Source organism: Anolis sagrei, chromosome 6 (genome assembly GCF_037176765.1).
Source record: "Anolis sagrei isolate rAnoSag1 chromosome 6, rAnoSag1.mat, whole genome shotgun sequence".
In the NCBI taxonomy this organism is placed as follows: domain Eukaryota; kingdom Metazoa; phylum Chordata; class Lepidosauria; order Squamata; family Dactyloidae; genus Anolis; species Anolis sagrei.
In genome coordinates this window covers 1,275,411-1,287,511 of record NC_090026.1, presented here as the reverse complement: position 1 = coordinate 1,287,511, position 12,101 = coordinate 1,275,411, and the positions used below count along the sequence as shown (strand labels likewise).

Sequence of the window (12,101 nt, the reverse complement as noted above, 5' to 3'; positions counted from 1 at the left end):
TTTGGCAACACAAGAGCTGGAAAAGATCTGAAGGGATTGGGATGATGAGGATGAGGATGTGACTGCACAGTCCTTGTTGCTAGGAAAGTGGGGAGTCTCCTCAGGAGGCTGGATGGCCATCTGTCAGGAGGGATTGGATGTTGTCTTCCTGGCTGGCAGATAAGGCCTGGACTGGAGGGCCCTGTGGGTCTCTCCCTACGCCTTATGATTCTATGCCCACCACCCCAAAGCCAAAGCAGGGGAAGAGGGGTTTGCCCCCCAGTTTAGGAGACCTAAGCTAGAATGGTTTAGGGCCCAATTAGTATGCATTGTTTGTGTGTTTTTGTGTACAGAACCAACAACTGAGTGAAAATCTGCTGGTGACTTTCTACTGCCGTGCTATAGAGCAGGGGTTCTCAAACTTTTTAAACCGAGGGCCAGGTCACAGATTTTCAAACTGTTGGAGGGCCGGATTATAATTTGAAAAAAATGAATGAATTCCTATGCACACTGCGCATATCTTATTTGTAGTGCAAAAACACTTAAAAATACAATAATTAAAATGAAGAACAATTTTAACAAATATAAACATTAGTATTTCAATAAGGAGTCCTCGGTGGCGCAGGACTGAAGACCGAAATGTCGCAGGTTCGAATCCGGGGAGAGGCGGATGAGCTCCCTCTATCAGCTCCAGCTCCTCATGCGGGGACATGAAAGAAGCCTCCCACAAGGATGATGAAACATCAAAATCATCCAGGCATCCCCTGGGCAACATCCTTGCAGACGGCCAATTCTCTCACACCAGAAGCGACTTGCTCCTGACACAACAACAAAAAAAAGTATTTCAATGGGAAGTGTGGGCCTGCTTTTGGCTGATGCGATAGCATGGTTGTTGTTGATGATGATGATGACGATGATGTGCGCTTTCAATTCGTTTCAGACTTAGGTTGACCCTGAGCGAGGGCCGAGTAAATGACCTTGGAGGGCCGCATCCGGCCCCCGGGCCTTAGTTTGAGGACCCCTGCTATAGAGTGTCCTAACCTATTGCATTTGCGTATGGTTTGCTCATTGCACATAATAGAAAGGTGCTCCAGACAATTATTGATTTCCCTTTGGAAGAACTTAAGAAAGCTTGGAATATTCTTAAGGCTCCGTCTCACCCTAGATATCTTTATTTTAATTTATTACCCTCAGGCAGATGGCAGAGGATAACAAAAACAAGGACCAATAGGCAGAGAGAGAGCTTTTATTCCAGAGCTGTGACTATATTTGTAGTTTTAGACTGATGTGGCATTAGGGAGTTGTGCAATAATGATTAGAAAGTGGAAGGACCGGGTTGTGGCGCAGCTGGTTGGGAGTCGGCTGCATTAAATGCATTACTGACCGAAAGGTCGTGAGTTCAAAGTCAGTCCGGGTCAGAGTAAGCTCCCAACCGTTCGTCTAGCTTGCTATCGACCTTTGCAGCCATGATCTAGAGGCATTCTCTCCTGACATTTCGCCTGCATCTATGGCAAGCATCCTCAGAGGTCGTGCGGTCCTTAAGATTGTCCGGGGAGGCCCTGCTCTCGCCTTCATCACAAGTATGTTTGGCAGGGACGAGAGACAGGGCCTTCCCAGTGGTGGCCCCTCGGCTTTGGAATACCCTGTCTAAGGAGACCAGGTCTGCACCCTCCCTCTTAACGTTAAAACACGGCTGTTTGAGCAAGTGTTTACAAATGCAGAGTAGCTGATATAGGAAACTGAACTGACTTGACAATGGAACTGGACAATGCTTGATAATAATGAGACACTAATGATGTCGTTTTTATTGCTTTTGTGAAGTTTTATACTATTTAATGTTTTAATATAATTGGTATTATACTTTTATGTATACTGATTTGTTGGAAACCGCCTTGAGTCACTGATTGGCTGAGAAAGGCGGTAGGTATATAAATACAGTAAGTAAGTAAATAAATAATTTATGAGGCCATAAAACTCTCCAGCAGCGTGTAAAAGAATGAGGAAGTACTCCATCAGTGTCACAAGGGGACGGTGAAGCAACAGCTCCCCCAGTGGCCGGAATTAAAAAAGCATACTCTCATGAAGCTGGAAAAGTTTAAATAGTCTCTGTGTGTCTATATATGTGGTGTGTCTATGACATTGAATGTTTGCCATGTATATGTACATTGTGATCTGCCCTAAGTCCCCCGCAGGGTGAGGACAGAATACAAATAAATAAAATAAATGCTTTGTTTTTGTAATTCTACATATATAACCCCAGAGCTGTGACTATATTGAACTCTGCAGCTTCACATGGATGTGGCATTATGAGGTTGTGCAATAGTGATCAGAAGGTGGAAGGGTGGGTGCTTTGTTTACATACATAATGTGTATTGGGGGTGGCATTTAATTTTGTCATACAATGTACAATGACGATAAAATTATTCTATTCTATGGAGGGGACGCTTGGAGGCTCTTCTCTCCTAAAGCAACTTGTAATGTGAATAGTGGGTGCTAGAAACAATATCATACGAAAGCTGACTGGCACAACCTGGGGATCACAACCAGACACAGTGAAGACATCTGCCCTTGCGCTGTGCTACTCTGCTGCTGAGTACGCATGCCCAGTGTGAAACACATCTCACCACGCTCAAACAGTGGATGTGGCTCTTAATGAGACATGCAGCATTATCACGGGGTGTCTGCGCCCTACACCATCGGAGAAATTACACTGTTTACATTGCACCACCTGACATCCTCTGGGAAGTAGCAGCCAATAGTGAAAGGACCAAGGCAGAGACATCTCCAGCTCATCCCCTGTTTGGGTATCAGCCAGCACGTCAACGACTTAAATCTAGACATAGTTTTCTAAGATCTACAGAGACACTCGCTGGAACACCTCAGCAAGTGAGAGTCCAAAAGTGGCAGGCTCAAACCCAGAACCTCAAATGAGAGACTCCCCCCTGGGCACACAGAAGACTGGGCGACTTGGAAGGCGCTGAACAGACTGCGCTCTGGCACCACAAGATGCAGAGCCAATCTTCAGAAATGGGGCCACAAAGTGGAATCCTCGACATGCGAGTGTGGAGAAGAGCAAACCACTGACCACCTGCTGCAATGCACCCTGAGCCCTGCCACATGCACAATGGAGGACCTTCTTGCGGCAACACCAGAGGCACTCCAAGTGGCCAGAGACTGGTCAAAGGACATCTAATCAACTACCAAACTCACAAATTTTGTATTGTGTATTTTGTCTGTTTGTTTGCTTTGTTCTGTTAGAAATGTAATATAATTGACTGGTTGCTGATGACTCGATAAATAAATCAACTACCAAGCTTGCAAACTTTGTGTTTTGTCTGTTTGTTTGTTTTGTTCTGTTAGAAATGTAATACAATTGACTGGTTGCCCTGACACGACAAATAAATAATAAATATGAATATAAGTTATTTTAATGTTTGTATATATTTATGGTTTTATGTTCCTGCATTGAATGTTTGCTGTATATATGTTGTGCTCCGCCCTGAGTAAGGGTAAGAAGTGCGGAATATATATAATAAATAAATAAATAAGCAAAGCCCATGGGTGAAATGCAGCTTGACAGCAGGAAAGGTTTTGTCATCCTCCAGCATGGGACTGCAGCTGATTCTGGAGCCAAATGGCACCTTGAATGCTTGCGGCCTCCCCACCAGCTTCCCACCCCCTCTGCGTTGGCACATGGCTCACCAGGATGGTGCACATGACAGCGATGACGATGCCCACGACCCCCGTGAAGGGGATGAGGTAGTAGCCCAGCGGGAAGATGTACTCCGGGATCAGGATCACTTGGCCCCTGAAGGAGAGAGAGAAAGAGAGATAACATATAACATATTATTATTATTATTATTATTATTATTATTATTATTACACTATTTTGTATCTAAGAAGCCCCGGGTAGTGCAGTGGGTTAAATCGCTGAGCTGCCAAACTTGCTGACCAAAAGGTCGCAGGTTCGAATCTGGGGAATGAGGTGAGCTCCTGCTGTATTGTCGAAGGCTTTCATGGCCGGAATCACTGGGTTGTTGTAGGTTTTTCCAGGTTATATGGCCATGTTCTAGAAGCATTTTCTCCTGACATTTCGCCTGCATCTATGGCAAGCATCCTCAGAGGTAGTGAGCTCCTGCTGTTAGCCCCAGCTTCTGCTAACCTAGCAGTTCGAAATCATGCAAATGTGAGTAGATCAATAAGTACCGCTCCAGCGGGAAGGTAACAGCACTCAATGAAGTTATGCTGGCCACATGACCTTGGAGGTGACTATGGACAGCGCCGGCTCTTCAGCTTACAAATGGAGATGCACTTTATTAGAGATTTAGGATCGTCTGCACGCCTCACCTATCTTCAAAATACCTATCCTATTTCACCTGGTAATGCATTTTTAAACTATTTTAATTATTACAGTTGGCCCTGCCATAGGTTCTTTTAATGTGTCGTGGTGTTATTGTTAATGTTTATTGCTTGTTTATGAGTTTATTTATTGTTGTATTGTTGTTGTTTTTACTGATGTATTTGGGCTCAGCCTCTTGTAAGCCGCACTGAGTCCTTCCGGAGATGGTAGCGGGGTATAAATAAAGGATTATTATTATTATTATTATTATTATTATTATTAGCACCACCCCCAGAGTAGGTAACGACTGGACTTAATGTCAGGGGAAAACCTTGACCTTTACTTATTTTGTACAATGTGTAATCAATGCCATTTCCTAATTGGTTCTATCATAACAAACATGGGAAAAGTTTGTTAAACTGCCAAAACTTGGTTCTTGTGGGAGGGAGGGACATGATCCTGCAACACCACTTTTTCCTCTAGTTTTTCAATGAGTATCTCAAGTAATTCGACATAGTTTGTGGCAAAACCAAGTGTCTGGAATACAGCAAGTACTTTCAAAGTAAGGAGCACAGTGTTTGGCTTTATCACAGGGGTCTTTGTGGGCAGCAGCAGCTAAGTGCGCCTTTGCACGGTGTTTTAGTGCTGCATCTCAGCTGACAGCTTTGTAGGAGCAATACATTGTTGTTTTGGAGCACCGTCCACTTCCCCTTTAAGAGATGCCAAGTCTAAGTTGCTTGTTTTCCATTTTTGTCCTTTTCAAGCCTGTAAGTTTATCAAATACTGTCCACAGTTCGATTCTATGTGAATGCCAACATCTTGTGCCCATATATTTGATTACTAGCCATCCCCTGCCACGCGTGGTCCAGTCTGTGTATATGTGTTTTGTGCATGTTTTTAGTGATGAGACGCTAGCGAATGGCTATTGGTGTTAATTGTATATTGTTGTTAATTGTATACTTTTCTATAATATGTTATGATGTTAACTGTTTTTATACCGTGTGATGGTAGCATTGAATTTTTGCTGTTCTTGTTGTTAACCGTTGTGAGTCGTCTAAGGACTGAGAAAAGCGGTATACAAATAAAGTAAATAATAATAATATATGTGTATATATGTGATTTTGCACATGTGTTGTAATGTATATGTTTCTTTGGCATTTTAAAAATCTCTTCTGCTGTGTTTTTCTGAGTGATGGTGAAAACCTTGGGGTGCATCTCTGATGCAGAATGAATCCACCTTGATTTAATGGCCTTGGTCCAATGCCATGGAATTATAAGAGGTGTGGTTTTGCAAGGTCTTGAACCTTCCCTGTCAAAGAGTGCAGATGCCTCATCAAACTACAAATCCCAAGGTCGCTCAGCATTGAGCCGTGGTCATCAAAGGAGAGGAGAGAGAGGATCTGCCCAGCCCTGCGCCTCCGCTGCACCAAGGGAAGCGGACACAAACCAGGCAGATTCCTGGGGAAAGGGGCCAAACTCCCCAGACAGTTGGAGCACCGCTCTTTCTGAATAAAACCAACAAAGAGCGCTGACATGTGGCACCTGGCTTTCAATGCGCGGGCCAGAGATTGGGAAGAGCAGCAATGCCACCTGCTGGAGCCCTTGGGGCGCATTCTCTGCCTTCACTGCTGCCATTTCATGGCTCCTGCTGATATGAGGTTTTCATCCCACTGGAGCATTGCAGCATTGCACCCAAATCCCTGGGAATCACTCTGGACCGTGCTCTGATCTACAAGAAGCACTGCCTGAACATCAAGCAAAAAGTGGGTGCTAGAAACAATATCATACGAAAGCTGACTGGTACAACCTGGGGATCACAACCAGACACAATGAAGACATCTGCCCTTGCGCTGTGCTACTCTGCTGCTGAGTACGCATGCCCAGTGTGGAACACATCTCACCACGCTAAAACAGTGGATGTGGCTCTGAATGAGACATGCCGCATTATCACGGGATGTCTGCGCCCTACACCACGGGAGAAATGACACTGCTTAGCTGGTATTGCACCACCTGACATCCGCCGGGAAGTAGCAGCCAATAGTGAAAGGACCAAGGCAGAGACATCTCCAGTTCATCCCCTGTTTGGGTATCAGCCAGCACGCCAACGACTTAAATCTAGGCATAGTTTTCTAAGATCTACAGAGACCCTCGCTGGAACACCCCAGCAAGCGAGAGTCCAAAAGTGGCAGGCTCAAACCCAGCACCTCAACCAGTGGCTGATACCAAAGGAGAGACTCCCCCCTGGGCACACAGAAGACTGGGCGACATGGAAGGCGCTGAACAGACTGCGTTCTGGCACCACGAGATGCAGAGCCAATCTTAAGAAATGGGACTACAAAGTAGAATCCTCGACATGTGAGTGTGGAGAAGAGCAAACCACCGACCACCTGCTGCAATGCACCCTGAGCCCTGCCACATGCACGATGGAGGACCTTCTTGCAGCAACACCGGAAGCACTCCAAGTGGCCAGATACTGGTCAAAGGACATTTAACCAGCTACCAAACTCACAAGTTGTGTATTTTTCTGTTTGTTTGCTTTGTTCTGTTAGACTGGTTGTTCTGACACGACAAATAAATAAATAAATAAATAAATAAAATCTCCTGTTGTAAGCTGTTTGACTTTAGCAGGGCATGGAAAGAATCCTAAAATCCTAGAGTTGGAAGAGACCTCCTGGGCCATCATCCAGTCCAACCCCCTTCTGCCAAGAAGCAATACAATCGCGTTCAAAGCACCCCAACAGATGGCCATCCAGCCTCTGTTAAAAGCCTCCAAAGAAGGAGCCTCCACCACACTCACTCTGGGGCAGAGAGTTCCACTGCTGAACGGCTCTCGCAGTCAGGAAGTTCTTCCTCATGTTCAGAGGGAATCTCCTCTCTTGTAGTTTGAAGCCATTGTTCCATTGCGTCCCAGTCTCCATGGAAGCAGAAAACAAGCTTGCTCCCTCCTCCTCCCTGTGGCTTCCTCTCACATATTTATACATGGCTCTCATCATATCTCCTCTCAGCCTTCTCTTCTACAGGCTAAACATGCCCAGCTCCTTAAGCCGCTCCTCATAGGGCTTGTTCTCCAGTCCCTTGATCATTTTAGTCGCCCTCCTCTGGACACATTCCAGCTTGTCAATCTCTCTCTTGAATTGTGGTGCCCAGAATTGGACACAATATTCCAGGTGTGGTCTCACCAAAGCGGAATAGAGCATGGGGAGCAGGACTTCCCTCGATCTAGACACTAGGCTCCTCTTGATTAAGGCCAAAATCCCATTGGCTCTTTTTTTGCCACATCACATTCCTAGCTCATGTTCCCCTTCCTCCCCATGAGGACTCCAAGATCTTTTCCACACGTACTGCTCTCGAGCCAGGCCTCCCCCATTCTGTATCTTTGCATTTCGTTTTTCCTGCCAAAGTGGAGTCTCTTGCATTTGTCCCTGTTGAACTTCATTGTGTTAGTTTTGGCCCTTCATCTCTCCAATCTGTCAAGATCCCTTTGGATCCTGCTCCTGTCCTCTGGAGTCTTGGCTCTCCCTCCCAATCTGGTCCCGTCTGCAAACTTGACGATCCTGCCTTCTAGCCCTTCATCTCAGTCATGAATGAAGATCCTGAGCAGGACCGGGCCCAGGACGGAACCCTGCGGATGGCACTCTGCTCGTCACTTCTTTCCAGGATGAAGAGGAAGCATTAGTGAGCACCCTCTAGATTAAGGATCTGGAGAACAAGCCCTATGAGGAGCGGCTTAAAGAGCTGGGCATGTTTAGCCTGAAGAAGAGAAGGCTGAGAGGAGACATGATGACATAACCCCCCTCTCGGCTGAAAAAAGGCTTTAGTGCCCTCTCCCCAAAATAAAGAAGCCCCCCGTTGTCCCCCTGTGTTCCTACCCTTTTTCGTAAGTGAAGATCCTGCGCAGGTACGTGGCGGCCGTTTCGCCAATGAAGACGGAAGGGATGCTGATGAGCTTGTGCAGGTGCTCTGGGCAAAGAAGGAGAGGAAGAAGAAGGGGTCAGAGACACAGAAAAGACCCCCCCCCACACACACACACACACAAGGACATTGGGAAAGTAATGGGTCCTTCCCCAGCCCTTGGGACACTGACCGCTCCTTGGACACTCGCCCACTCACCATCATCCCAGACCATGTTGAGGAGGTTGTCCGAACCCACGTTGTGGACGATGGCCGCAGAGTAGCCGGCCTGCTGGGCATGGAAGACCTGCAAAAAAAGGGGGGTGGGGGTGGAAAAGGTAATAATATAATCTTTAACACTTCTACACATAAGGCTATTTTAGTGCTTATATGTCTTAGGATTTAAATTATACATTGTATTGTTTTAGCATTGTGTTTTGAGTCTCTTTCAAGAAAGAAAAAACATAATAATAATAACAACAACAACAACAACAACAACAACAATAATTGTACTTGTTTCTTGCCTCTCCTCAAACCTCAAGGTGGACAACAAAAATAACAACAACAATATAATAATCATTTAATATATAATAAATATATAATAATATATTTAATATATTATATAATAATAGTTTAATACTCCAATGCATAAGTCTTTTAGTGTTTGAAAGTACTTTGAAAGTAGTTGTTCTACTCCAGAAATGTGTTGTCGAAGGCTTTCTGAAACTACTCCAAAAACTTTGTTTTTGTGGCTGCCACAAGCAAACTGGGCTGAACTGGTTTGGGACTCGATGACGAGATTGAAGTTTAATACACTTTCCCCATGTTTTTATGATAGAATAAATTGGCATCGATAACCCAGGAATAAAATTCATGCTACACACTATAACAATACTACTACTACTACTACTACTACTAATAATAATAATAATAATAATGCACTTGTTTCCTGCCTTTCCCCACAACTCAAGATGGACAAATAACAACAACAGCAACAATAATAGATGTACTTATTCCCTGCCTCTTCTCATTGCTCAAGGTGCATAACTAATAATAATAATAATAATAATAATAATAATAATGAACTTGCTTCCTGCCTTTCCCCACAACTCAAGATGGACAAATAACAACAACAACAATAATTAATGTATTTGTTTCCTGCATCTTCTCATAGGTCAAGGAGCATAACTAATAATAACAACAACAACAACAATACTTGTACTTGTTTCCTTTCTCTTCTCACAACTCAAGGTGCATAACTAATAATAATAATAATAATAATAATAATAATGAACTTGTTTTCATGCCTTTCCTCACAACTCAAGATGGACAAATAACAACAACAAAGCAACAGCAACAATAATAAATGTACTTATTTCCTGCCTCTTCTCATAGCTCAAGGAGCATAACTAATAATAACAAAAACAATAATAAATGTACTTGTTTCCTGCCTCTTATCACAGCTCAAGGTGCATAAATAATAATAATAATAATAATAATAATGCACTTGTTTCCTGCCTTTCCTCACAAGTCAAGATGGACAAATAACAACAACAACAATAATAAATGTACTTGTTTCCTGTCTCTTCTCACAGCTCAAGGTGCAGAACTACTACTACTACTAATAATAATAATAATAATAATAATGAACTTGCTTTCCTGCCTTTCCCCACAACTCAAGATGGACAAATAACAACAACAACAGCAACAGCAACAATAATAAATGTACTTGTTTCCTGCCTCTTCTCATAGCTCAAGGTGCAGAACTAATAATAATAATAATAATGCACTTGTTTCCTGCCTTTCCTCACAAGTCAAGATGGACAAATAACAACAACAATAATAATAAATGTACTTGTTTCCTGCCTCTTATCACAGCTCAAGTTGCATAACTAATAATAATAATAATAATAATGCACTTGTTTCCTGCCTTTCCTTGCCACTCAAGATGGACAAATAACAACAACAGTCATAGCAACAATAATAAATGTACTTGTTTCCTTTCTCTTCACATAGCTCAAGGAGCATAACTAATAATAATAATAATAATAATAATAATAATAATAATAATGATAATAATAATAATAATGCACTTGTTCCCTGCCTCTCCAAACAACTCAAGATGGACAAATAACAACAACAGCAATAGCAACAATAATAAATGTACTTGTTTCCTTTCTCTTCTCACAGCTCAAGGTGCAATAATAATAATAATAATAATAATAATAATAATAATAATGCACTTGTTTCCTGCCTCTCCCCACAACTCAAGATGGACAAATAACAACAACAACACCAATAGCAACAATAATAAATGTACTTGCTTCCTTTCTCTTCTCACAACTCAAGGTGCAGAACTAATAATAATAATAATAATAATAATAATAATAATAATGCCCTTGTTTCCTGCCTCTCCTCGTAACTCAAGATGGACAAAGAACAGTAATAATTATAACTATTATTATTATTTTACTTGTTTCCTGCCTCTTCTCACAGCTCAAGGTGCATAACTAATAACAATAATAATAATAATAATGATAATAATAGTTATTGATTGTTATTATACATGTGCACAGGGAAAGATAAAGCAAAGCAGCGATGTTGTTGCTTTCAGAGCCCCCCTCCCTCAAAGGAGGCCCACCTTGACGTCGAAGTTGCAGTCGTAGCGCTGGACGAGGGCCACGAAGAGGCTCCTGTTGTTGGGGGGCCCCTCCAAGGGCTGGCAGGCGTTGGCCGGGCGGGACTCCACCAAGTAGGCCTGGAAGGGAGAGGGAGGGGCCTCGGGTTTAGGGGAGACAGGCCGGGAACGGAACCCCCTCCCCTCCCAAAGCGGCACCAGGAACGGGCAGGTACTCACCACCAGTCCCTCGCGGGGTAACGGGCTCCCAAACATGGCCGGCAGGTCGGAGAAGTCCATGCTGGTGTTGTGGTCCGACATCTGAGGAAGGAAGGAAGGAAGGAAGGAAGGAAGGAAGGAAGGAAGGAAGGAAGGAAGGAAGGAAGGAAGGGGGAAGAGAATGGGCGTTAGGGAAATTCCCTCAAAACAGAAGAGAATTTAAGCAAGCATGGGCCAATTTGGGTCCCTGGGACTTGTAGTTTTGCAATATCTTGGACCTTCTCTGCCAAAGATGCCAGGTGCATCTGCACTGGAGAATTAATACAGTTTGACCTCGCTGGATCTTCCATGGCTCAAGGCTATAGGGCCCTGGGACTTGTAGTTTTGCAATATGTTGGACCTTCTATGCCAAAGAGGTCCAGTGCCTCAACAAACTACAATTCCCAGGACTCCATAGCCAGGATGTTATACTGAATGCAGGGATAAGGAGTTGGTGACCCTCTAACTCAGGCAAAGAAGGGCCCTGAGGCTGTTAGGAATTGTGGGAGTTGAAGTCCAAAACACCTATTTATTTATTTCAGATACCGTCGTATCTCGACCTCTGCGGAGGGACTCAGGGCGGTTAACAAAACGGCACCCCACGGTGCCCCCAACCAAAAACATAAATATGCAATTTAAATACAATATAACACTATAAAACAGTATAAAAACAATATAAACATTCAAGGGTCAACAGTCGCCGGTTTACGTCATCGTCCAAGGGGCGATCCGTCAGTTCCATATAAGCTGTCGCTTGATCTGCCGTGGCTCAAGGCTTGAGAAAAAAATGGCTATTGCTCAGGCCTGTCGAAGCTGGCCCATGCCTGACCAATAGCCATTAAAGCAGGGCCGGAGGTTCAGCACAGCTGGTAAATCATCAGCAATTATAAGATCTATCAACCAAAAGGTTGTATGTTCGAAGCTCCAGGTTGGCGTGAGCTGCCAACTGTCAGCCTAGCTCATTGTATACCTAAGCAATTCAAAAACAGCTCTAGCTGTGATTAGCGAAATTAGGTA

At 43.8% G+C, this 12,101-nt stretch overlaps 1 protein-coding gene across 1 annotated transcript in view; it reads right to left on the bottom strand.

The window, feature by feature from the left end:
• Positions 1-12,101, bottom strand: part of RNF167 (ring finger protein 167) — a 49,896-nt gene that overhangs the window by 16,506 nt on the left and 21,289 nt on the right. The window contains exons 3-7 of the mRNA XM_060779788.2: positions 11,067-11,147; positions 10,851-10,967; positions 8,429-8,516; positions 8,188-8,278; positions 3,682-3,787 (exon numbers count right to left, since the gene is read on the bottom strand). Of these exons, the coding sequence (XP_060635771.2) occupies positions 3,682-3,787; positions 8,188-8,278; positions 8,429-8,516; positions 10,851-10,967; positions 11,067-11,147 (483 nt within the window). The remainder of the gene's footprint in view (positions 1-3,681; positions 3,788-8,187; positions 8,279-8,428; positions 8,517-10,850; positions 10,968-11,066; positions 11,148-12,101) is intronic.